General features: G+C 45.4%; 1 protein-coding gene across 1 annotated transcript in view; it reads right to left on the bottom strand.

Moving 5' to 3' along the window:
- The window catches only part of GAD2 (glutamate decarboxylase 2), an 89,325-nt gene that overhangs the window by 15,801 nt on the left and 45,905 nt on the right, over positions 1-27,619 (bottom strand). The window contains exons 9-13 of the mRNA XM_075553197.1: positions 22,756-22,810; positions 20,399-20,515; positions 17,353-17,417; positions 10,554-10,632; positions 5,475-5,624 (exon numbers count right to left, since the gene is read on the bottom strand). Of these exons, the coding sequence (XP_075409312.1) occupies positions 5,475-5,624; positions 10,554-10,632; positions 17,353-17,417; positions 20,399-20,515; positions 22,756-22,810 (466 nt within the window). The remainder of the gene's footprint in view (positions 1-5,474; positions 5,625-10,553; positions 10,633-17,352; positions 17,418-20,398; positions 20,516-22,755; positions 22,811-27,619) is intronic.

Raw genomic sequence — 27,619 nt, 5'->3', positions numbered from 1 at the left:
CAATCCTAATCTCAGATAAAATTGACCTCAAAGTGCAAACCATAAAAAGAGATAAGGAGGGACATATAATGCTCAAGGGAATGGTAGGCAAAGAACCACTAAGCATTGTAAACATATATTCCCTGAATGGGAGATGTGCTGAATACGTCAACCAAACACTCTAAAAGATTAAAAAAGCAATCACAGACTCGAAAATTCTGGTGGGCGACTTTAACCCACCACTCTCTAAGAAAGATAGATCACAGGGAAACTCAACAAGGAGGCTAGAGAGCTAAATACCACAATTAGACAATTGGACCTGATATTTACAGAGATTTTCATCCAAATACAAAAAAAAATCACATTATTTTAAAGTTCACATGGCACATATTCATAGACTACATGCTGGGGCATAAGGCAAATCTACATAAATTTAAGCACATTGAAATAATACAGACCTCTCTTTCTGACCACTGTGCAATAAGGTTGGAAGTCAACAAAAGGAAGACAAAGAAAACAAAAGCAAACAATTGGAGGATGAATAACTCTCTACTGCAAAAGGAGAGCGTACTGGCACAGATCAGAGATGAAATTAGGAAATTTCTAGAAACCAATGAGAATGAGCACACAACGTACCAAAACTTATGGGACACAGCAAAGGCGCTCATCAGAGGAAGTTTCATAGCAATACATGCACACCCGAGAAAGGAAGAGAGGCTCATGATTGATATACTGGCACAAAATTTACAACTAGAATAGAGTCAGCAGGACAATCCTACTAATAGCAAAAGAAAAGACATTATAAAAATCAGGGCTGAGATTCAGGAGAGGGAAAATAAAAAAACTATGGAAAAAATTAATACTGCTAAAAGTTGGTTCTTTGAAGGATAAACAGAATCGGTAGACTACAGGAAAACCTAAACAACGAAAGGAGGGAACAAATCTCAATAGCAAGAATAAGGGATGAAAGATGGGTCATTACAACAGACCCTAATGAAATCAAAAGGATAGTTACACAGTACTATGAAGGATTGTGCTCCAATGAATTCAACAATTTGGAAGACATGGACAAATTCTTGGAAAAATAATCCCTCCCTAGACTATCCTCAGTGGATGTCAAGAATCTCAACAGACCCATAGCAATAGAAGAAATAGACAAGCTTATCAAGGGATTGCCATAAAAAAAATCCTTTGGACCAGATGACTTCACTGGAGAATTCTACCAAGAATTTAGGGAAGAACTAACTCCAATTCTACACCATCTCTTCCAGAACATAGAAAAATATGGAAAACTCCCAAACTCCTTCTATGAAGCTACTATAACTCTGATACCAAAACCGGGCAAGGATCCCACAAGAATTGAGAACTACAAACCAATATCCCTAATGAACATTGATGCAAAAATCCATAAAAAAATACTAGCCAACAGAATACAAAAGAACATAAAACAAATAATTCGCCATGACCAAGTGGGATTCATACCAGGGATGCAGGGATGTTTCAACATATGAAAGACCATTAGTGTTATTCGTCACATTGACATGCAAATCTATAAGAACCACATGATATTATCGATAGATGCAGAAAAAGCATTCGACAACATCCAACACCAATTCCTGCTTAAGACACTTGAGAAGATAGGAATGGAAGGAAAGTTCCTCAAGACAATACAAGCTATATATGAAAAACCAACAGCCAACGTGGTAGTCAATGGAGAAAAGACTAACACAATCCCACTGAAAAGGGGAACCAGACCAGGATGCTCCTTGTCCCCAACTCCTATTTAATATTGTGCTGGAGGTTTTAGCTAACAGCATAAGGCAAAAAATAGACTTCAAAGGTATTCATCTGGGGAAGGAAGAGGTGAAACTATCGCTATTTGCAGATGATATGATTTTATATATGGAAAATCCCAAAAGTTCCACAAGGGGAGTACTGGAAGCAATAGATTTTTGCAGAGTGGCAGGATGCAATATCAACAAACAGAAGTCCATTGGATTGTTATACACATCGGATAAGACCACAGAAGAGAAGATCAAAAAGGTGGTACCCTTCACAATAGCCAAATACAAACTGAAATATCTGGGGATATTCCTAACTAAAAAAACAAAAGATCTATACGGGTAAAACTACAGAACACTATTATGAGAAACCAAGAGCGACCTCAACAAATGTAAGAATATCCCATGCTCATGGAATGGAAGACTCAATATAGCCAAGATGTCAGTTCTGCTAAAGGCACTATATAAATTTAATGCAATCTCAATACAATTACCCTCATCTTTCTTCAAAGAAATGGAAAAACGGATTACCAACTTCATATGGAAAGGGAAGCAGCTCAGAATTAGCAGAGAACTCCTCAAGAAGGACAGAGTGGGAGGGGTTGCTTTACCTGACTTTAGAACATACTATACAGCCACAGTTGTCAAAATCGCATGGTATTGGTACAATGACAGAACTCAGACCAATAGAAAAGAACGGAAAATCCAGAAATAAAATCATCAGCATACAGACAACTGATCTTTGATAAGGGCTAACAAAATATCCAATGGGAAACAGATGCCACTTTAACAAGTGATGCTGGAAAAAATGGATATCTTTTTTTTAAACATTGTATTAGGGACTCATACAACTCTTATCACAATCCATACATATATTAATTGTATACAGCACATCTGTACACTCTTTGCCCTCATCAATTTCAAAGCATTTGCTCTCCACGTAAGCCTTTTGCCTCAGGTCCTTTTTTTCCCCTCCCTCCCTGCTCCCCCCTCCCTCAGGGGCCCTTGATAATTTATAAATTATTATTTTGTCATATCTTTCCCTGTCCCATGTCTCCTTTCACCCCCTTTTCTGTTGTCTGTCCCCCAGGGAGGAGGTCACATGTAGATCCTTGTAATCGGTTCCCTCTTTCCAGCCCACTCACCCTCTACCCTCCCAGTATCACCACTCACACCCTTGGTCCTGGAGGTATCATCCACCTTCTTTCTGCAGAAAAATGAAACAAGACCTTTATCTCACTCCATACACAAGAATAAACTCAAGGTGGATCACAGACCTTGAAGTTAAACCCCAAATATTAGGGCCATCAATGAGGGGATTGGGACCAATTTGAGACTGTTAGCACAAGGAATACAGAGGCTATCAGAAGTAGGGAAGGACACAAACACAGAGGAGGCACAACTTGACAAATGGGATATACTGAAGGTAAAACACCTGTGTACATGGAAAGAATTCACCAAGAGAGTAATAAGAGAGTCCACGGACTGGGAAAATATCTTTAGCAATGACACATCAGAGAAAGACCTTATTTCTGAAATCTACAATACTCTGCTAGTTTCCAAAGAGAAAAAACACCTAATAGCCCACTTGAGAGGTGGGCCAAGGACCTGAACAGAAGTTTCCCAGGGGCAGAAATCCGAATGGCCAACAAACATATGAGCAAAGGTATCCCATCTTTAGCCATAAGAGAAATGCAAATTAAAACAACAAAGAGGTATAACCTAACACCCTCAAAGGTAGCCCAATTCAAAAAAATCAGAAAGCAACAAGTGTTGGAGGGGCTGTGGGGAGACAGGAACGCTTATTCACTGCTGGTGGACTTGTACGTATATATGACCCCTATGGAAATCAATCTGGCGATATTTAAAATAGATGGAAATCGAGTTATCATAGGACCCAGCAATCCCCCTACTGGGCATATACCCAGAAGAGGCAAGAAACAAACCAAGGTCCGATATCTGTGCTCCAATGTTCATTGCGGCACAGTTCACAATTGCAAGGAGTTGGAAGCAACCCAAATTTCCATCAACTGATGATTGGATTAAAAAATACAATGGTGTACTACGCATCACTAAAAAACAGTGATGAACATATGAAGCACATAGTGGCATGGGAAGAACTGGAGGAAATCATGCTAAGCGAAGTAAGTCAGGCACAAAAGGACAAGTACAACATGAGCCGGCTGAGGTAAGCATTAAAAAAATGCAAAGGGGCATAGGGAAAAAGCTACTGTATACAAATATTCTTGGGGTGAGAACCTTGTAGTACAGCAGGAACTAGATCAAATGCAGGGATGCACATGGTATACAACTGGGGAGGAGGTGGGGAAAGGGAAATAAAAGGATGAATATAAGGAAGAAATGGGGAGCATGGGCATGGGGCGCTAAACCACCCAAAGGGAGGGTATTGTTTATATCTCCACAGGGAAAGAGGAACCAGACTTCAACCCAGTTCCCCAAGGTGTGAATGCAACATGCTAGCGTGGAGTAGGGAACCAGTGGAGAGGTCTGGGGGGCTGGCCCCAGTACCAAGTACTAAGTGGACGCCTGCCCCTCCCCCAAGAAGATTTCAAAGGACGGCATTGATTCTGCAGCTCTGGGAGAGGGACATATCTGATCAGAGCACATGGGAGCAGATGAAGGGGGAGGAGGAGAGAGTGGAGCACATTCTGGCCCACCAGGCCTTGAGGACGATGACCCCAATTAGAGCAGCCAGTCCACAGAGAGGACCACATGGCCAGCCCCACTATGAGGCATAGAGTCCTTCACTGACCCATGGCCTGCGGGGGACAGCACCGGAGACAGAGTGTGGGAATTGCACCTGACCTGATCCCGCCACACCGAGGCAAAGCACTGGGGGAGTGCAGCGGAACTGCAAGGGAATGGAGCGGCAAGGTTCCCAGCGAATGCTGAAGGTAGACTTTGGGGCCAGGGCATGGTGCCCCAACAGACTGGACTGGAAAACACTCCTAAAGGCCAACCAACGATCCTTGAACTAACTACAAGCTTTTCTTTCTTGTTGTGTTTTGTTTTGTTCTTTGTCAGTGGTTTGTTGTTGTTTTGTTGTATGTTGTTGCTTGGTTTTGCTAAAAACAACAACCAACAAACCAGAGACCGTCTTGTAAGATGTCAAAAATAAGCTCTTATGATCTCACCCACTGCCATTGAGCCAATTCTGAGTCACAGGGACCGTGTGGGACAGAGGAGAACTTCCCCTGTGGGTTTCTGAGACTGTAACTCTTTACGGGAGTAAAAAGCCCCATCTTTCTCCCACTGAGAGATTGGTAGTTTCAAACTGCCAACCTTCTGGGTAACGGCCAGCGGGTCACCCACTATGCCACAGCACCTACTCTGTCCTTTTTTGTTCTACAGATCTTTACAAATGTGCATTAACCTGCCCAAATGGCCAACCATTTGGTAAAAGCCACGACTTGGTGACAGAAAGGGATACACACGTCTGAAGGATGAAGGCGCTCTGCCCGATGAAGCCGGGGCCATGTATTCTAGAGGAGTAAGCCTTAGCAGCGGGAAGAGAGAACAAACCCACCCTGAGCTGGGTTATATCCTCGCTCCCGGCGCCTGCTGCAGCTATTTAGATAAAGAAACCTGATTTGGGGTAAGCAGCTCGCCATGAGGGAGTCACTTGTTGGCATAGGTGTCCTGAGACCCGGCCGCAATTTACCGCTGACACTCGGGCGGTCCGCACGTGCTCACCTTTGCCCTCCACATTAGCCACAGCTTAAAAACGTCCACATGGCGTCCGCACTGCAAGGCCTTGTCTCCGGTGTCGTAGGACAGGTCGTAGTGCTTATCCTGCTGGAAGAGGTAGGAGGCGTGCATCTGGTTGCAACTCTGCATCAGTCCCTGAAGGAGAAAAGCATAAACTTAGGGACTGCTACTGAGCATTTCAAGTATTTCATTTGATTCACAAAACTATCAAGAAATGAGAGATAAATTGAACATCCTGCAGGGGGGTGCGGGGGGAGAGAGAGAGAGAGAGAGAGAATGACCCTCACCGAAGGGTCACAAGGAAGGGACGAGACAGTCAGGGTGGAATGTAGCACCGACGAAACACATAACATTCCTCTAGTCCTTTAACGCCCCCCACCCCCACCATGATTTCTCCTTTACAAACCAGTTTGACTAGAGCATGTACACTGGTACAGATAAGAGCTCTCGACACACGGATTCCAGGACAAACCCCTCAGTACCAATAATGAGTAGTGATATCATGAGGGTAGGTGGAAGATGGGAGGAGAAAGGGGGAACCGATTGCAATGATTGATGCACAACCTGCCCCCCCCTTTATGTTGGGGTATGAACAACAGGAACATGGATTAAGAGAGATAGTGGAGGGGGTAAAATGTGAAAATGACAATAATTTATAAATTGTGAAGGGTTCATGAAGAGGAGCTGATACCAGGGGCTCAAGTAGAAGGAAATTATTTTGGAAGTGATGCTGGCAGTATGTGTACACATGCGCTTGATACTCCTGATATATGGATTGTTAAAAGAGCCCCCAATAAAATGATTTATTACAATTTAAAAAAAGAAAAGAAACAATATATACCTTGATGGGATAGGCTGCTTTCGTAGGTTAGCTCTGTGGGATAAAGGATGCCCAGCCATGTCACCAAAAGTTAACAACGGGGCCTTCTTGTGCTCCAGCAGGCATTTCTTTGCAAGTGGGAGAGGCCCAACGGAAGTGTAATGCCCTTTCTTTGGGAGACCGATGTGATGGCCCCGTTTCATTGTAATGAAAATACTTTGGCCACTCTTGGGCTTTGCAAAAGATGATTAGTGCCTTTCTTCTAATGTTTCCTCCATGTTTGACTCAGGTCCTTTATCATTTACCATCGCTTGTGTGCCATCTCTTTTTGGAAACCGGAAGAGTGTGTGGCTATCCTGTCTACACATTGAAATTTAAAAAAATGTAAAGGCATTGCTTTAAATACTCTATTTTCAGAGTATTTAAATACCTCCTCTTTCATGTTCCTCTGAGCCTCAGTGCGGTGTTTTCATTTTGAATGGCTTCAGGTGGTTACAGTGGGAAATTCTGCTGATCTGCAGTGTAACAAGGACTATTGATTTGCCCTAGCACCAGAAACCTACTTTGGGAAGTTGGGGTGGCAAAGTGACTGAACTATTCCAAAGAGGAGGGGATGAATCACGCTTTGGGGACTGGAACAGCACTGCCAATCTCCTCACTAGAAACCCCACCACGTTTCAATTTGTCAGGAGCCACGGGATGCCTTTAACTTTTCCTTTATCAACAGTGCACTTGTGATTCTGCAAAAGCGTTGGCATCGTTTCTCTCCTGACTCACGCCGAGAGAAGACGACCGTGTGATCATTTGGTTGAAGTTAGAAGGGAAAGTTCTTTCAAAAAGGTATCCAGACCAAACCCCCCTGCAATGTAATTACATGTTGAACTGAGTCCTGGAAGATAAATGCCAGGGACAAACAGACTGGATCCTGCATCGGAGATTAGGCTTCATGTCATTTGAATGTTTCTCATTATTTTTTGAGATGAAATACATGAAATGTAATCCACGTGTACAAATGTCTGAGCAGTATGAAGGCAGGGTTATTGTAAAAGAAAACATCACTTGAAGTCCAAGTGAAGGAAGGTATGGAAGTTACAACAGGTGTTTCTATTTTGCTTTGTGGCCACAGAAGCTTGGCAGTCTCTCTTTCCCCAGCCATGGAAGCTCACCAATGGGAGCCCCAATAACAAAGCGAGACAACTTCATGGAATGTGGAATCGTGGACCGGTCAGACCAGCTCCTCCCAGGAGAGGAGCAAACCACTCACAGCGCGTGACCCCTCAAACGATGGTCTGCTTCACCTGTAATGGCTCAGCATTGCTGTACACCGAGCAGAGTGAGAGCGATGGGATCGTCCATACAGAGGACTGACTTTCATGAAATACTATCATGGCTCTCAACTATTGGGAAGTTATTGATCATGATGTTCCAAATGAGTTTAAACATGTTGGTGGCTGCTGTGTGAATCAGGATTCCCGTGGTCAAAAAGGGGTCGAGACCCACAAGTTGAGAACCACTGACCTACATGGTCTCAGAGAAAAGAGGATTATTTTCAAGCTTTGAGAGTTGGTGGCTGAAATGTAAATAAAACGTGTACCATTTGTCCTGACGAGAAGTATAGCTGAAGCTTGTGTCAGACGTTATTGTTAGGTACCCCTGAGTTGTGTCCAACTCACAATGGCGCCATGTGACAAGGACAGGACTACTTCAGGAGTTACCCTAGGATGCCATCCTTATGGGAGCAGATTGTCGGCTGTTTCTCCCACAGAGAGGGAGATGAACCTTTCCTTAACCATTTGTCCTTAAATGGTGCCCCCTGTGGCTCCTTTGCATGAGACAGGGCAGGTGATGATATGTTGAACAGAATAAAACCAGTCAGAAAGACTAACTCTCAGTTCGCCTCCTTTGGAGGGAGGCCTGTGTTCTGCAATATATTTCTGTTACTGACTTGGATGAAGACATAGAGTACATACTGCTTAAGTGTACCGTTTATTCCAGGTGATATACGGTAACAGCTACAGAAATAATAATGCCTTTCAAACCAACAATCCCACCCTGAGGAATCTATTAAAGAATAGACAGAAATGAAATCAGAGATGCCGATAATGCATTTTTTTGCAAGCCACTGATTAAAATGTTGGCTAATATTTTAACCATAGAGGTATGTTTAATGAGCTTATAATAAGGAGTATTTTCAGATTAAAAATTATGTTTTATAAGATCATGCTCAACAGTTATGTTAAGCATAAAAATGAATGTACATGTAGATCTGAAATATATGGTGGGACTATCTTAAGTATATACATTCATAGAAACATTGTGGGAGAAAATATTTGTTTAAAATTCCAATCGAAACATTTATCCTCAAATGACAAGATTTTAATTACCTCAAATTTATTTACATTTTCTATACTGCCCGAGTTTTGCAAAAATGATTCTGTGTTCATTTTATAATCAGGAAAAAGCAAACTCTTCTTAATGTGAGTAAAGATTTAAGAATCCTTGTAATCTGGGACGCCTTGTAAAGTCCAGTGCAATTAAAATGGACAGGGGTAGTCTGAAGCTCCTTGCTTGTGTCTCCTGAAGCACGTAAGTGCAGAAGTGAGGAGCAGGGTCTCCTGGGTCCTGGGAGAGGTAGGGGCACTGACTGGGAGCATGCTACACACAGGGATCTTAGGGTTTGTTAACAGAAGTGTTTTGAAACAAAAGTGACCTTTGCTGGTTACTACATATGCAGATGCCTTACACTTCTTTAGCATCGTAATAAATAATGCCTATGTTGTTATTGTTGGGTGCTGTAGCACCAACACTGTAGCAACGCAGTGACCTCCTGTGACAGTGTAGAACTAACTGCCCCCTTGGGTTTTCTAGGCTACAATCTTAGAGAAACAAATCTCCCTCAAAGAGCCGCTGGGTGTGCTGGAACCACTCACCTTTTGGTTAGGAGTTGGGTACTTAATGGCAGTGGCACCAGGATTCCTTAGGTACTAAGCATACTATAGTACAACTGACACACATTCTCTCTCTCTCTCTCTCTCTCTCTCTCTCTCTCTCTCTCTCTCTCTCTCCCTAAATTCTAATAGTAACCCAAATCCTATAAGCATGTATATTTTTTCTTATGGAGAAATTAGGTTATTTTTGCATCCCAGAAAAAAACCCAACAACACTGAATTTTGAGGAGGGAGGGAAGGCGGGAGGAAAGATGAGGGGTGCAGGGGGTGGGGGTGGGAGGGCAGAGAGTGAACCACATTAATGGAACGTTTGGTGGGATGTTGCTCTTGATTTCTTGGGTTAGTGGTGTGATTTGTAGAGATGGGATGTATAACTGTATACAGTGTGCTTCTTTAAAAGCCAAATAACAGAAATATGGGTGAAGGGAGACAACGGATAGTGTAAGATATGAAATAATAAGAACAATATATAATTGATCAAGGATTCATGAGGGTGGGAGGGTGGGGGAGATAGGGGGAAAAGAGAAACTTCTATCAAGGGCTCAAGTAGAAAATGTTTTGGAATGATGACGACAACATATGTACAAATATGCTTGATACAATCAATGTATGGAAGGATATAAGAACCCCCAATAAAATGATTTTAGAAATAAAATTAAATTAAAATCCTTCCAGATGCCTTGCCTCTCAAACCTGAATCATTGGTCTATGGGGCTTTTCCAACAGGAGTAAAAGTAAAGCTGCCACGGGCTTGGAGTGACTGGTGACAAACAAGTTCAGTTCCAACATATGAAGGGGTGGGGGTGGGGGTGGTAATAAAATAAAAACCTGGAAATGTAATTCCTTGAGAGAGTAAAACAGGAGCCCTCTGGATTAAAGGAGACCAGACACAATTGAGAAAAAGGAGAGTCACGGTGAATATTGAAGATCAGGTCCAAGGCGGTGCTTAGAAAACTGAGGCGCAGTCCGGTGGCATGGCAGTAATGGGTTGGGTTACTAGCGGATCAGAACCACCAGCCACGCCTCATGAAAAGATTAGATGTTCTACTCCTGGAAAGAGTTAACCGTCCCCACACCCCCTGGGGCAGCTCTCCTGTCCCTGAGCATTGCGGTGTGTCAGCATTGACTGGATGGCAGCGAAAGGCAGTGAGAAACAAAAGCAGTTTAGAAGAGCCCTCTGTGGGATCTGGGCAACCCCAAAGAAAAGACTTTAAAGGAATCAACAGGGAGGAATCAACTGGACAGAGGCAGACACAGCCGTACAGGCCCTGAATCAGGCAAGGCGAGAGCACATACCTTTTCTCTAACCAGGAGAGCGGAGCACTGCAAAGGGACCCCCATCATCTTGTGTGGATTCCATGTCACCGAGTTGGCTCTAAAACAAACCACATCATGTCAGAGCGTGGCTGTGGTAGTTACCTACTCTGGTGTCAATTGAGAGGACTGCGAGGGAAGGGGCGGTGTCTTGCCTGTCAGTCAAGTTATAATCAATGAGGCCTCTGTGTGGGCATGGACTTCCCCTGAGGATTCTGTGAACTCCTCCATTTCCTCCTTGGAGGTGGGGCACTTCTCTCTCTTGGCTCACTCCCTTGGACATTCTCTACTGACAGACACGTGGCACTATGCTGATAGACCCTATGCCCTGGGAACTGGAGAAGCCACGTGGAGACCCCTGCCAGCACTGAGATGCTTACAATGCCACTGGATCCAAAGACTTCCCACCCAGTGGCTTGTGGTCATCCTGTAATCAGCGTCATTTCATGTATTTTGTGAGTCTGAAGGGGACTTTATAGAGTGGTATCGGACATATGGGCTAATATTGGATTTATGGGCTTGGATTGGACTGGGTTGGGATGCTTTCTTAATGTACAATTTCCCTTTAACTAAAATTGTCTCTTATACACATGAGTTTCTGTGGATTTGTTTCTCTAGTCCACCCTAACACAGTGGCTCAGATTAGTAAGGCCCCGTGGACAGTAGGGGAGCCCCTGGGCCCTACGACACTGCGTCACAGACAGTAGGACAACACTAAATATACCAAGCTAAAGGTGGACCCAGAAAACCTGCAATGGGGTTCCTGGGGCTTCAGTCTCATTCCACTCCACACTGAGGATTGACAGTTTCCACCCAGATACAGGCTCAGAAATCTATATTTTAACCAAATCCTTCTTCTAAAGCCTCTGAACCACCTGGGGATATGGTTATAACCAAGATTATGATGTAGTATATTTGGAGGGAGCTGTAAATCCCAAGCAGGGGTCAAGCCTGATGGCAGTAAATAAAAACTAAACTACACTACTACTGTAGTCAAACAATTCTGATTCCTGGTGCCTGACCCCATGTGTTTCTGAGCCAGCACGTCCAAGGCAGTGGCCTGGGGAAAGCAGCATGCTAAGCCTGTCTTCCACGGGCTTGAACCGTCAACCTCTCCATGGAGCAAGTTAACCCAGGGACTCAGAGATCAGCAGTGTCACTCTGTCACTGCTGTTTTTTAAAGAATTGAGATGGCCTTTGTCTCCGGAGCTCCCGTGTGTGACTTTACTCTGCCCCCAGGGGGAGCTGAGAGCAGGGTACATGCAGAGAGCTCACTCAACCCTATGCTTACTGCTGCTCTTTTCTCCGCCCAAGCCCCCTCTTCTTGAGTTGATTACCAAATGTCTTACATGTTCTGGGGTTTTTGTTTTTGCAATGGCTCCTCCTAAGTCTCCTGCTTCCATCTTTTCTCACATCCAGAGCTATCTTTCCAAATCACAGAAGTGATCAATCTTTGTCACCCGAAAAACACTTCGCTCTTCTTGTGTTCCTAATAATGAGTGGCCCACACCACGGCAGTTCTCCACTCAAGGATGTAAGTTCCTTGAGAAAAATGTGAATCTGAGGCCTGGTTAGGGCTCCTTGAAAAATAAGGATGACTGTTGTTTTTGACCGGCTACAGTACTACGGCTCATCTCGATGGACGCTGGGGCTCCATTGCATCCTCCCCGAAGCCACCGAGACACCCCACTCTGCTCCTAGCTCTCTGTTCACACACCGCGGACCACTCCCCGTCTGCCGAGATTCCAGATGACCACTCATCTGCCTAGATTCCAGATGACCACTCATCTGCCTAGATTCCAGATGACCACTCATCTGCCTAGATTCCAGATGACCACCTCCCTGTCTGCCGAGATTCCAGATGACCACTCCCCGTCTGCCGAGATTCCAGATGGCCACTCCCCGTCTGCCGAGATTCCAGATGGCCACTCATCTGCCTAGATTCCAGATGACCACTCCCTGTCTGCCGAGATTCCAGATGACCACTCATCTGCCTAGATTCCAGATGACCACTCCCCGTCTGCCGAGATTCCAGATGACCACTCCCTGTCTGCCGAGATTCTAGATGGCAGTGCATGGTTCTTGACACCGCCAAGGGAGAGCCCAAGCCTACTGCATCCCTTTGTCGGTCGCTGGGACCCATTCTGTTTAGGTGGATGTTTATTATTATTTGTCCTCTGAAAATGCTATTTGTTCTCTTGCTTCCAGAGTAGCCTTTTCAGGGCACGTCTTTCACCTGGTTGTCATCGATGTCAGCTTCATTTGGGTACACCTCATTCTTTCGAGCCCAGATCCAAGTACAACCTCTGCAGCCTTCCTTAGCCCCTCTCCCCACACCACTGTGCGGTTCTAGCCCCATCAGACACCTCCAACCCCAGTTCTCTGGGGAAATAGCCATTTTTTGGTAAAGTTCTCCTGGTTCATTTCACACATACTTTAGGCAAGGTGAGTCTCTGAGGACCCTATTTTTCAATAAGTCTTGTCTTCTATGTTTGTTTACCAATTGCTTCCTCTGCTAGGAAATAGCTTCATAAATATGCTGCTTTTTCGTTGTTTAACATGTTGCTGAGACTGGGGATCCTGGGGGAAGAGGATCAAGCTCATGAAGGTGACCTTGGCATAAACCCACTGGAGGAAGGGAAGTTGTGGAATCATACATCCAGAGGGCCCCTGGATTGCTGCCCTTCTTCTTGCTCATCAGTGGACTCAGGCTGACCCTGCTCCTACTGCTGGGGGTGCTTGAGCTTTGGGAAGATACAACCAGCTAGGAACGATCCCATTTGTCATCTGATGAATGGTGGGTGTCAGCTGGCCAGGCAGAAAACGTTTAGTGCCCAGGGATCCTATCTGAGTAAATGAATAGTCCAGCTCATCTTCTGATCCTTTCCTGGCTTTGACATTGGCTGTCAGCTATAGTTAGGATTAGTATGGTTGGTGTGTGTGTGTGTGTAATCAAAGACAGCTCATGTCCAGATGGCTAAATGTCTGGAGAGAAGATTATCATATATACTAGAATATAAGCCGACCCAAATATCATCCGAGGCACCTAATTTTACCACAAATATTGCATAAAAATGTGCTGGAAAACCTCAGCTTATTTATGAGTATATACATTAAATGGTTTCATAGAAAATACCTTTGCAAGACAATTATCCCCTTGTTCTACAGAATAACCCTTGAATCAAGGAACCGTTGCTATAAGAGTAGCTTACAGTGGTTAAGGGGAGTGGGGTTCAGAAGCCAGAAAATCTGGCTTCCCACCGAAGTTCCATCACTTCATAGCCATGCCCCTTTGAACAAAACACTCCGTGCCTCGATTTCTGTGGCTGCAGAGGAATGGCATTAGTTTGGGTGGAGGCCTGAGGGCTGGGCCTGACCCTGGAAGCTCTGGTTGTGGTCATTTAGAAGCTTTGTGGTCTCAGGCACAGCTCCCAGCGTCACTCACGAGTTCAATATGCCCGGAGCCATCCTCTTTCAGGCGTCCAGTCTCCAAACCTCAGTGTCATCCCTTCCAGTTCTGCTTCTCATTTCCTGCCCGGCGCAACTATGCACAGTTCACACCTTGCCTCCTGCACTGGGACATTCGCAATAGCTTCTTGTCCTAACTGGCTTCTCTAATTCAGTCACCATGACGAACTGCACTAAGAGGTAATAGGCACCATGACAATTCTTATTCCCCACCCCCAACACAGCGGGGGGCATTTGCTTACTCTCGCCCGTCTGTATCCATTGCCCACACAGCAGCAATTCTCTGTGCACGCATTCGTGTGGCTCCTCCAGGTGATTCTGCTTTGGCTCGGCAGGTGGGTCCTCTGATGAGACTCCCTGGACAGGATTTCCAGATTTTCCACTAAGATCCTACTGTCACCTGTCACCGCCACCGTGGTGCCTGCATCCATCTCAGTCTCTGATCCAACTGACCGGTCTACACTCTCTGCAAGGGCCCGTGTGCTTCCCGACCTCAGGCCCCAGCTCTTGGCACTTCTTATGCTGGAACACCCTCTTCCGCTTCGTGCCCGGTAAAGCCTGCTCATCTGTTGATGCTCAGCTCTACCTGCAACCCTCTCGAAAGTTTCCTTCAATGGAATCATTTCTTCCTAGGCACCCCACCCCCTCTAATCCACTTGACACACACTCTCTCTCTCTCTCACTTCTTCCTGTCTTGACTCGACTTTTGGCCCACTACTGTCTGAGGACCCTTGGTGGCCGTGTGGTTGCAGTGTTGGCCGGTTAATAGCAAGGTGAAGGGTTCACGCACCAGCTGGTTTTGTGTGTGTGTTTGTTTCCGGAGAAAGATGAGGCTGGAGGCTCCCGGGCAAGTAACAGCCTTGGAAACCTTCGCGGGGAGTCTGTGAGGCGAGATCAGGGTGCTGGCAGCGCGCTCTTCATTTGGTTAATTGTCTTCCCGTTAGAGTTTCAACTCCTTGAAGGCAGGATTCGTATCACCTTCCTTTTTGTGCCTCTAAGGGACATGCAGCCACTGGGGACGGAGCCCGAGCTCCTGGTTCTCAGGGTGGTGGCGAGGCCAGTCGGGCCGGAGCAGAGATCTGCATCCGAACCTTCAGCTGGGCCACGGCCGAGAGCATGGTGAGGCAGCTCGTTGCCATGGAGAGGTCTCCAACTCTGGGCAGCAGCACAACTACACCATGGTTGGTGGGTTGTGTGGGTGTGTGTGTGGGTGTGTCCCCAAGCCCGCTCTTAATCAAGCTCTGGAAATGTGACAGAGCAAGCTTGGGAACCTAGTCTGCCAGGGCTTCATTTTTTCTAAAATGCAAATAAACAGCGCCCCCTTCCTTCCTCCCAGTAAAGGATTCTCTTCTACATGTACGAAGGTTCTAGTCCAGCAAGTCTGGGCAAACAAAGCGGTCTGGGCAAGCAAGGCCAAGCAGATAAGCAATGGAGCCTGAGACCTCGAGGGGTGACAGCACGCCTCGTGTTTCTGCAAGCCAGCCCTCCTGGTGCGTCCAGCATCGCCCCCCTGCTGATGCCCTCTGTGCACTGTCCCGGACTTGCTCAATACTCCCTCAACTTGCCGCCCAATGCCGGGACTGTAATTTGCTTGCCTTTCTCCAAATCTTTGAAGCAGTCTGGGGGAGGCTGCAAACCCCACTGTTCCCTCTATCAAGTGCTTGCAGATTTCTTGAGTCAACCTGGTCTCTGTCTTTTGGCTGAAAGAGGGATTGGCCTCCCAAACCTGATCTGCCAGCAACAAGGGTGCCTCTGGGTGTTTAGGAAGCAGTGAGCTGTTGGCTAGTGGTCGGGCATCTAAGAGCACCCCCAGGGGCTCGGAGCCTGCACATGGAGGCACAAGGGAAAGGCCTGTGCACAGTGCACAGAAGCATAACACGTGGAAAATCGGGTGCTCAGCAAACGACGTCACCTCCAGAATGTGCTGGGTGCAGGGCCCTCTCTGAAAAGCTCAGGCATTTAGGTCTTGCTGGGAGGATCTGAAAGGGGCCGCCTTCTAAATCATTCTCTTCTTTTCAATGTCTTTCTCTGTTTAGAACAGCACTTCTCTTTCAGATTCTGGTTTCACACAGCTCTGGGTGACAGGAAGTGTCCAAAGGATCGGGGGCAGAGAGGGATCAGACCTGCCTCATCCACCCCCACGAAAAGGGTGACTGAAATCAGAGTGAGACAATCCTAGGGCCCTAACCCAGCTGGACCTCAATAACTGTCCACTCAAACATGGCCTTTAATTGATCTAGCCTGACTCTTCTCAGGGGGTCTTCCCACTAATACGGTAACTCAGGCTCCTGATTCCACCACCCTGCTCTGTGAACTCTCTGGGCACGAGCCTGGGGTCTGGCTTGGCGCTGACTGATGCCTGCCAGCTTCCGCAGCCTCTCTCCTCTGCTTGGAACAGATATTGCACCACGTCATCTCAGGGCAGAGCGTGTGGGAGCAGGTTCCCTGGATGGCATCTGGCCAGTTGGCAGGAGGGCATGGTGGGCATTTGGCAGCCTCCGATGAATGCAGGGTGTCTGAGTCGTCTGCCACGTCAGAACGCAGCCCTGTCTCTGACACGTTGCCCTGTGAGGGGAGGGCATTTGGACTGAGCTCCTCTTGTATTTGGTCCTGACCAAAGTCTCAGGCAGAGCTTGTGTTCTGTGCCTTTTAATTTTACTCGTGCTTGGGGCCTAAAACTATGTTGTCCTGTGGTGTGTGTGTTGCACTTTTCTTCATGGTCTGTCTCCTGCTTACGCATCGAAGAAGCGATGCTTTCCACTATCAATCGGAGTTCCTTGCATCAGAACCATTGTCCGAGGATGCGACCCCGAGCTGCCGTGCTGATGAGGGAGCCAGCCTGCAGGTAAGCTAGGCAAGGCTCACATGTCCAACCCACTGTCAACACCAGGTGTTTATCGGCTTTGCAAAACCATTCGTGGCCTTTGCTGGAACTCAAAAGCTGTGGAGCTTCTCCCTGGAAAATATGTCGACTGCCTGGAAGGGTTAAACAATTCTGGCGGCCAGGTCAGAGGCCCCGCAGAGGTCGTTCCTGAAACTTCCAGTGAAACATGGCCAGGAATCTATTTAAGAGCCATTTTCACCTGGGCCCACTGATACAGGCTTTGACTTCTTTGGGCCTTTTCCAAATCAAGCACGCAACGATCACGGACGGCAATGCATACCGCGGAACACCAATCGAGTTCACTTGTACCCCAAAGTCCCTGGGCGTGGAGTGGAAATGCGGCTCTTCCCATTTGGGTTTCTCACTGGCATTGATAGAAAACCAAAGACTGCATGTACCTTTCACTGAAAACAAGAAGAACGGACTTACCTTTCCACGCCGTTCAGTTTCCACTTGTGTTTCCGAGATACTAGTAAACCTCCGCCCCAAGCAGCCTGGAAAGGGAATGAGGGACCGGTAAAGATCACACACCGCCTGCCCGGGGGCACTTTGCCATTGGCCAGACTTCGAAGGCGTGGCGCCTGCTAGAACAGAGACTGCCTTGCAGGTGAGGATAATCTCGCTGACCCTAAGCAACCTAGACGTGCCCCTTGGGTGTAGCGGGTCAAGTTCCTTTCGGCTGCTCACAGAAGGCTTGTGGCTCAAACCTCCCGGTCGCTTGTAGGAGAAAGACACGGGGCTGTCTGCGCCCAGAAAGCTGTATTTACAGTCTCCCAAGCGCGGCGGAGCTGTTCTGATCTGCCCCGGCAGCCCAGGACGGGTTGGAATCAACTTGCTGTCAGGGGCTTTGATTGTGTTTGGAGGCAACGTAGGTTCTTGGAACATGAGGTCACCGAGGTTACTTGGGAGGGTTATTCCAAACTCGCAACGCCCAGCCCACTTGTATACATCTACGCGCGCACGCAGCCATATCTGGGGTAATTTCCCTCAGTCTGCAAGAGGAGACCATGTGCTCGCCAACTCACCACTACTGTCACTCCTCCAGGCAACGCTCATGTTCTCAGAATGGGAAATGTTACGTTCTCCACAGTGAAGGGTAGAGACCAGGGCCTGGTTTCCCGCTAATGAGCCTCACGTGGCAAGAAACGTCCTTTGGAGAAGTCTGGATTATTCCAGAGGGAGAAAACAGTTTAACAGCCCTATTTCGCTGATGTGCAGCTTGGGGCAAGACGATTTCTCCGTCAGCAGAAGCGAGCCCCATGAGTGAAGTAGTGGAGGTATGAGAACACATCCTTAAAACTGGACTCAGGTTGGAAGGCTTGAATTGGGGTCGTGATCACCTTTGAAAACAGTAAGGCGGTCACTTTGAAAATGCTGACATTCTTTACTTGGTGTGAGAATTGAAGCCTGAGATATTTTTAAAAGAAAAAAAGAACACCAATTAAGGTGTTATTGGGTATTTCCTTTTTTTGTAATTTCAGTTATATTAGAGAAAATTTAATTTTCAAAATGTGTAACATTTTAAGAGTATTTTCTAATCTAATTATAGAAAAATCTCACGAAGGTGAGTGAGGTAGTTTATTGTCCCAACCTGGCCGATAAACACATGTGGAGTTCATTGAAGGGCGGAGGGGCTAAATGACTCTGAGCCTTGCCTTTCTAGTTCTCGGGTCTCTTGCTTTTTGATGGTCGGACCAGGGTGTAGCTGCCTTAGTTCACGGCTTCAGCTGGCAAGGCTCACTTCCTGCAAGACATCCCCGAGGAGAAGCCAGCTGGACCTACCCCGATGCAGCCCTGGGTGCTGGAGCAGCCATGTGGAGACCCCTGCCAGCACTGAGATGCTTACAAACATCCTGGTTCGGTTTTTCGTCGGCATCATTGAGTGTGTTTTGGGAGATGGAGGAGGACTTTGTGGATTGGTGTTGAACATATGGGTTAATGTTGGACTGTGGGCTTGGGCAGCACTGGGTTGGGATGTTTTCTTGGTGTGCACTTACCCTTTATAGAAAACTCCCTCATACATATGAGCTTCTGTGAATTTGCTTCTCTAAAGCACCCAGACTGACACAGCTGGTAAGTGTGAGAAACAAATGGTAATGGAAGGAGCCTGTACCAAAGCGTACACCACTGGTTGGAAGATTCCCTTGCTCTAATTACTATAGCAGCTTGGGGGAAACATCGTACCGTCTGTTGACGTGGGACACACAGACATTCTTGGTCTTGACAGGCTTATAAGCTCCCTAAATTAGCTGGCTGTGTTTTGCCAGGGTTGTTAGCTCTGAGTTCTAGGTCACCGATGTTACTTGATGGTCAACCTTTTGGGTCCTTGGTATCTTCATGTACAAAATGAAGTGATCTCTGGTGGCCCAATGAACAACTCGCACTGCTTCCCTGGGGCAGAGACAAAGGGAGGTCACTGCGAAGTGAAACCGCTGGCCTAATAGAAATGGCCCACAGCAACTCTCTGCTTCGAAAGCGAGGGGAATTCGCTTGCTGTGAGTAGTTATCGTAAAACTAAAGCTATCTGAACCAGTGCTGCTCAACTCCACCAAACTGACGGCACTGGGCGCCGTTTCGTCTGTAGTGTTACTCAAAGTGCCAGCCTCAAGTGACCTTAGGAATAGATAACAAGATGGGAATCCACTCAGGTCGTCCTTCACCGAGAAGGTCTTGCAATGAAAAAGAGGCCAGCTAAACCAAACACTATGTTTACTGATGCTTTGGTACAAGCTCCTTAGATCCCCCCATAGATTGCTCACCAACTGTTTGCAGATGGTTTTTGAAACACGTTTGAAAAATAAGGGTCTAAATGTAAACCATTCACTCTTCTGAAATAGCTGCATTAAAAATAATTTTTAAAATAATAATGTTTAAAGTGTTTGGGTGGGTACACTTCCATTAGTTTTGTTAGTCTGGCTAGGCAAGTAGTCCAAGCAGCTGAAATTGAAGTTCTCTTTTTAGGGGGTCAATCTCATCAGTGATGGGAAATGCAATCTTGATTTCATAAGACGCTGTCAAGTCTAGTTTTCTTTAAACGCATCTTATTGAGGCTGAAATTTCTATCTTAAGTTTCCTATTTGCATGCATTTCTTTTTACTCTTGAGCATTCTTGCAAGAAGATGACATCTGCATGTATGTCTCTGGAGACTGTATTCATTCACTCATGTCAATGGCTCGACACACTGAGATCTAAAGGTACACCTCATATACTGGTCATCCTTTTTTTGTCTTTTAAAATCATGATTTGAGGACATCAGAGTATAATCAGCCTGCAGCCAGCTTCTGGCTAAGAATGCTGTGTATTGTGTGAGGTGTGTGCTACCGTGCCTCTGTAACCCACCCAAGCTTACATATCACAATTCAGAAAATAAGTCCATCAAGTAATAAGGTAAATAAAGCAAGAGCTCGTCTTAGGGGCCTCAGATGACAAATGTGCACGAAGCTTTTTAAAGCCATCCCCTCGTGGGATACTTACATCCACGTGCATCCAGATCTTGTATTTTTTGCAGATGTCAGCCACAGCCAAGAGGGGGTCAAAAGCTCCATACACGGTGGTCCCAGCGGTGGCACTCACAAGGAATGGGACAAATCCCTACACAAGGACAAAGCGCCCCCAAACAGTAGCTAAAGACTTATTTTTAAAATCTGAGGGAAACCATGCAAATTCTCCTCCCACCATAGACAAGCAGAAAGTTTATTGCTGCCCCCGGGCCTGGCTGGTCCCTAGATGTTGGCAAAGGATGGATTCAACTCCTCACGTAAAGGCTGGCATTTGAGCCCACCCAGAGGACCAAGGTGGGAGGTGGAAGTGCCTGCACATTTTAATATAAAAGCAAACTGTGTTTCACTACTGGTTGGAAACCGGATGTGGAAGTACAGGGGGCGGGGGAGGGGGTTATTTCGGAGAGTTTGTGGGGAAGGGGAAATGAGCTGCTGTTAAGATTACAGTCAAGAAAGCCCTACGGGGCAGTCCTACTGTGCAGCACCCGGAGCTGTCTTGAGTGGGAATCACCTTGATAAGACAACACTTCTGTGGGAGGCTTTGGAGCCTGGAAGAGTTTGCGACCGATTTCCAGGACCTGAGTTCTCTGGTCGACTCCGCTGTTCCTGCCAGTGCTCCATGAGAACACGCACCGAGCTTCTCGCATGGATCGATACCAGATTTTAACACTGGTAAAGCGGGACACCATTGATAAAACTCATACCCTGGCGAAATAGCCGCCGAAAACCGTATACCCTAGCTTGTCGAGCATTCTTTCCAAAATCGGGACTTTTTTAAAATGCCGTGGGACGTGGGAAAAATGGTTAAAAATCGGGACTGTCCCTCCCAAAGCGGGACATCTGGTCACCTTACTCAATACCAGACCCAGAGCTGAGTCAGCTTTGTGCTGCCCGGCACCATTTATCGATTTTCTGGCCTAGCTGGCTTCTGTCCTTTGCAAACTTTTTAGTCTCCCTGATTCCTATCAAGAATCTGTGTTTCATAAAGTCCTTGGACTGACCAGGCAAGAGAACAAAAAGAAAGAACTCTGGCCCGCACATTAGTACTATTTGGAAAATCCTCTGATAATTCATTTGCTGTCTTAGAGGGGCTGCATAACTAGCCAGGACTTTTAACTCTGACTGCGTCCTGAAGGTGGTGTTGGGGAAGAGTTGGGCAGTTAACTGCAGTCAGTGGTTCAAATCACCAGTTGCTTCGTGGGAGAAAGTCATGGGTATTTGCTCCTATAAAGAACTACAAGCCTCGGAAACCTTAGCGGGAGGGGAGGGTCACCGTGAGTTGAAACAGACTTGATGGCAGTGGGGTTTAGCTTTCTAACTATTCCCAAGTCTGCCTTGTCAAGGAAGAATGTAAGCTGATGGAAATAATAGGCTGCCGCTGAAAGCAGGAGGAATAATCTACCCAAAAAGAACAACTATGCCGACAGCCTTGCTCAGAGTGCATGATGAGGTTACAGCATGAGGCTTTAGGTGGCAGCAAAGGGTAAATCTTGCGGTGTATTTCATTAGAAGCCCTGGTGGTAGAACTCCTAGTGTCACTTTGTAAAATAGTGGCATATGAAAATAACTAATCACTCCCCAGTTCATAGTAATAAAAGTACATGTGTTATGCCATTGAATCAGGAGCTGTGTGTGTGTAACACACACACACACACACACGCAACTAAACTAAGAGTGTTCTAAAAACAAACTCCCAGACGTCTGAGACATCCAGTATTGTAAATGGGTTCCTAAAGCATTGTGGGAATCTGTGGCAGGTCTTCAGAAGTAGTTAGTTTTAAAACTAGTTTAAATGACTTCCTACAAAAATATTTGGAGAGCCAACCATATCAGCACATGTGTAGGCAAGAAAAATTGATGCCTTAAAAAAACTATACATTAATGACTCACAAGCTAATTAGCATTAGGTTATGTGCCATCTTTGAAAATTATCCTTCAGAAGTGTGTCTATTCAATGCTAGCCTTCAACCTAAAAGGGAGACAAATGCTTTGGAAGTTCTCACAATAGTATCTGTGTGCATATTATTTATTTAGCCATGTAGAACTTTCGAAAGGCGAGCCTGTAACTCAGACAAATAAATGATAGGATGGAGAATGCATTCTGTCCCAAAAGGTGGGAGATTGGGGTGTGGATGCAATTTTAAACATAAAACCATATTGAAACAGAAGTGTAAGTAGGCTGCAAATCATCTGTAGAGAAATTCCATTACCTTCCAAATCAATTTTCCCCCACAAACTTCTTGGAGCTTCCAGATGAACACTCCCCGATTGGTATTTGCTGGATAAAGCTCTTCCCAGTGCCCCTCTTGCCCTCCCAGGTGCCACATTTACCTTTTGTTTGGCTTCAAGAATCCTCCTTTCAAGATCAGATGGAATCATTTTCCCTCTAAAAGGAAAAATAAATATAGGTTTGCTTTGAATCATTGACTATGTTGCCTTTACCACACAAGCAACAACATGAAAGTAAAAGTCTGACCCTAAACAGTTGGCAATAATGATTGGGTAAAGTAATTTCTTGGCTATTTCTAGCAAAACACATACTTACTCCCCTGACTGATGCCAGGAAGTGCATGTATGTGTGGCGTGTTTGAGACTCCAAAGCACATTGCGTTGTTACCTTGTCAAGCAGTCACAATGGTACTCTTCGTAGCTCAGAACTTATTTTTTAAGTTAATTCCACTAAAACAAGTCTGATATGGAGCAAGGCATTTGTCAATGAAACAAATTGTATTCCAGATCTTCTATTGAATTTAGCTATAATTCCACTTACAGATAAAAAGTTAAGAAGAGAATAGCCCATTCTATTACATTGATCTTGAAATATTTGAGTGAAAATAAAAAAGACACAAAAGGGGTGGAATTAAATGATGACCTAATTAGACATTCCACACCATCTCTCTCCAATAAAAACCCTAGAAACCAAATGAAAGCATCCTGAATATCAAACAAACCTTGAGCATCAAATGAACAGATAAGAAATTAGATCAAGCACTGATTGTAGAAACTGAATAAAGGCAGGAAATGGGGAGAAATAGGAGTGAAGTTGCCTTGACAGAGGACCCAGGCACAGCGTGACCATATGAGGCACTGCAAGCAGCATTCCTGGGTGAGGAGCACAAAAGCCCCACGAAGACAGAGTCACAAGGTCGACAAATAAAGGGAAGCCGGTGAGCAGAATACAAGTTATGTCTAAGGAGTAACAGTACCAGAATGTGACCAAGAACTCCAGAAACTCAAATAACCTCAAAGCATGGGAAGCCAGTGAACAGGGAAACACCCTGATCATTTGGGTTAGAGACCTTTGTGGAAAGACGTGGGTGTGATAGCTGAAGATGCTGGACTCCAGGTGGTGCCCCACCTTGATATTGAGTCGGGCAGGAACCAGATAAACACCTGCACTGACCCAAGAGTGTACCAGGGTCTTGTGATTGGAGGAGTGCTCTCTTTCGTGACTAGAGGTATGGCCACCTGTCCCTCTACTAGCCACATGGGAAGAGATGACACTCCTCCCTATGGCCTCTCCTGTCTGGCAGCTGCTTGGCTTATGGTCGGCCCAGCCAGCTTCCACTCCCACGTGACCCTCTGCTGCTCAGCTTCTGGGAAGCCTATGGTGAGCTCTAGCAGATCAGACATGCTGCATCTGCTGCCCAGTGGTTGATGCTGCCCCTTCTTGCAGATCACCCTCCCACCGACTCTGATTTGGTGGTGGTGCCCATTTGCAACCACCACTGTGCCACTTTCTCTCTTTTCCCCCTTCTTGTGTTGTTTTTTTTATGGCCCCTCCCCAAATCTGGTGGGAGATGGCAGCCACACACCCACTAACCACCCACACATACCACACTTACCACCCCCATACAATCCCACATTGGACAAGCACCACCATACAATACACCGGATCTATGATAGACAGTGGCCAACACTCAATCAGCCCACCCTCAGCTATTCGACAGCCAGCAAAGAGAGACCTGAGCTCCACTCCTACCCACTGTCAACCCACTGGGGGACAGATGATGGAAGAGTGCCACAGTGCTGTCAAAGCAGTAACCCAAGAAGCACACAAACCACACTGTCCTGGATACATCAAAACAAAAATACCCCCCCCCCAAATTGGGGTGAAACCAACCATCATGTAATTATTACAATACACCCACAATATCTAAGACACAAAAAATAAGCTAAAACCACACAAAGAAATATGATAAGATGGTCCAAACAAGTGACCAAAATAATGGGAGAGAAAGCCTTCTTAAGGGAGAAATTATAATACAACTACTGGATAAGAGATTCAAAAGATTTATATGTAGGCTCATCAATAGAATAAGAAAGAGATCAAGGAAAACACAAGCAAAACAAAGGAATTTACAGGAAAAATCAGGAAAAATACAGGCAAAATATTGGAATAAAATAACAAATTTACAAAACAATCATGATACAATATGATATAAAAGTAGCAAATAGAAATACAGAAGATGAACACTAAATATCCATCAATAGATAATGCTTTGTGAGGACAAAGAATTAGAATGAAATCAATGGAAGGCAGAGTTAGCAAAATAGAAGACGAATCCCTTGCTACCAATCTGCTAAAGAAATAATAATTTAAAAAAGAATAAAAAAACTCTTGGATTTATGTGGGACACCATCAAGAGGAATAATTACACATGATCGGCATTTGAGAACAAAAGAGACCAAAAAACAAACAAAGTCCACAGAAAATTTTTTCAATGATTTGTTGGCAGAATTTCCTGTTATCTTGAAAGATGAAAAAGTATGCCCATTTAAGAAGCTCAGTGAACCTCAAATAGGATAAATGACTCCCAGATCACCAAAACATATAATCAAATTTTCTAAAACCAAAGACCAAGAACGAATCCTAAGAGCAGCTCAGAATAAGCAAAATGTTACTTACAAAGGGGAACCAATAAAACTAAGCTTCGATTTTTCAGTAGAAATCATGCAGGCGAGATGGCAATAGGATGATATATATAAACCATTGAAAGCAAAAAACACAAAACCAAAAAAACCAACCCAGACATACCCATCAAAATTATTGCTAAAATATGATGGCAAAATCAGGACAGTTCCAGATAAGCAGAAATTAAGGGAATTTGTAAAAAGCAGACCAACCTGACAAAAAATGATACAAGGGCTTTGTTTTGGTCAGAGAACCAACCTTAGAGAACAACCTGAGATTAAGGCACATAAATACATCATCCAGAATCCAACCAGCTAGTAACTCTAAAAAGATTAAAAACCTACAAGAATGAAAGTAGGAAACCAGAGATGTTAATATGCAAACGACAACAATGACATAATAAAGAGAGTTAATAAATAGTGTAGTTACAGTGGAGGACACTAGACCTTCTGGTGGGGGAAAGGAACCTACCAGACCCAGACTGAAGGGGGAGGACGAGATAGGAGCACCTCCTAGCCCACCAAGCCCTGAGGACGATATCCCCACTCAGAGCAGCCAATCCACAGAGAAGAATCTATGGCCGGCCCCATTATGAGACACAACATCCCGCACTGACACATAGCCACACAGGGGACAACACTGGAGACCCAGTGTGGGAACTGCGCCCGATCTGACCCCACCACACTGAGGCAAAACACAAAGGGCGTGCAACAGAGCAGCAAGGGGAGCAGAGCAAGGAAGTCCTGAGGAAGTACCAAAAATAGACTTTGGGGCCAGGGTGTGGCACCCCATAAGACTTGACCTGAAAACACTCGTAAAGGTCAACAAACAGACCTGAACTATTTACAGGCTTTTCTCTTTCTCTTTATTTTTGTAATTTTTTTATCGCTGTTGACGTTTTGCTTCTTTTGTCTCTTTGTTTTGCTCTGTCATATATTTATGTGCATATTATTATCTCTGCAGGTCTATGTAGATAAGACAGGCTGGATAAAGAATCTGAATGGTTGGGGTGGGGGTGATATTAAGGTAGTATTAAAGTAGCAGATGGACATTGGGCCTCCACTCAAGTACTCCTTCAATGCAAGAAGGCTTTGTTCTATTAAACTGGCATTCCATGATGCTCACCTTCCCAATACTATCACTGAAGACAAATGGGCGTATAAGCAAATGTGGTGAAGAAAGCTGATGGTACCCGGCTATCAAAAGATATCATGTCTGGGGTCTTAAAGGCTTGAAGGTTAACAAGCGCCCATCTAGCTGAGAAGCAACAAAGCCCACATGGAAGAAGCACATCAGCCTGTGTGATAATGAGGTGCCAAAGGGATCAGTTATCAGGCATCACAGAACAAAAAATCATATCATTATGAATGAGGGGAGTGAAGACTGGGGACCCAAAGCCCATCTGTAGGCAACTGGACATCCCCTTACAGAAGGGTCTCGGCGAGGACCTGAGCCAGTCAGGGGCCAGTGTAGCAACGATGAAACATATAGCTTTCCTCTAGGTCTTAAAGCTTCCTTCCTCCCCGCCACACACACACTATCATGATCCCAATTCTACCTTAGGATGTACACTGGTACAGATAGGAACTGGAAACCCAGGGAATCCAGGGCAGAGTGGTGATACTGAGATAGTGGGATGGAAAGAGGGAAGCAAATACAAGGATCTACTTATAACCTCCTCCCTGCGGGACGGACAACAGAGAGTTGGTGAAGGGAGATGTCAGACAGTGTAAGATATGACAAAATAATAATAATTTATAAATTACCAAGGGTTCATGGAGGGGGTGGGGTGGGAGGGGAAAAACGAGGAGCTGATACCAAGGGCTCAAGTAGACAGCAAATGTTTTGAGAATGATGATGGCAACACATGTACAAATGTGCCTGACACAATGGATATATGTATGGATTATGAAAAGAGTTGTATGAGCCCCAATAAAATGATTTTTTAAAATCATATAGTGACAGTACTTCCAAATGAAGAGGAGGAGTTCAAAGCAATATCAAGATAGAAAGATTGTTTGAAACTCACTCACTTTACTACTTACTCACTGCCATCAACTCCATTCTGATTCATGGTGACCCTACAGAGCAGGGTAGAACTAACCCTGTGGGTTTCTGAGATTGTAACTGGAGCAGAGCAGAAAGCCCTGTCTTGCTCTTGAAGAGCTCCTGATGGTTTCTAACTTCAGACTTTGGGGATCGCAGCCCAACTCTTAACCATATGGCACCGGAGTTCCATTTTAACGTAGGAAGGCAAATTATGTACAGTATAGCCACAAA

The sequence above is a fragment of the Tenrec ecaudatus genome, chromosome 6 (genome assembly GCF_050624435.1).
Source record: "Tenrec ecaudatus isolate mTenEca1 chromosome 6, mTenEca1.hap1, whole genome shotgun sequence".
NCBI lineage: Eukaryota > Metazoa > Chordata > Mammalia > Afrosoricida > Tenrecidae > Tenrec > Tenrec ecaudatus.
Note: the sequence above shows the minus strand (reverse complement) of the source record. Positions and strands in the feature narration are given on the sequence as shown.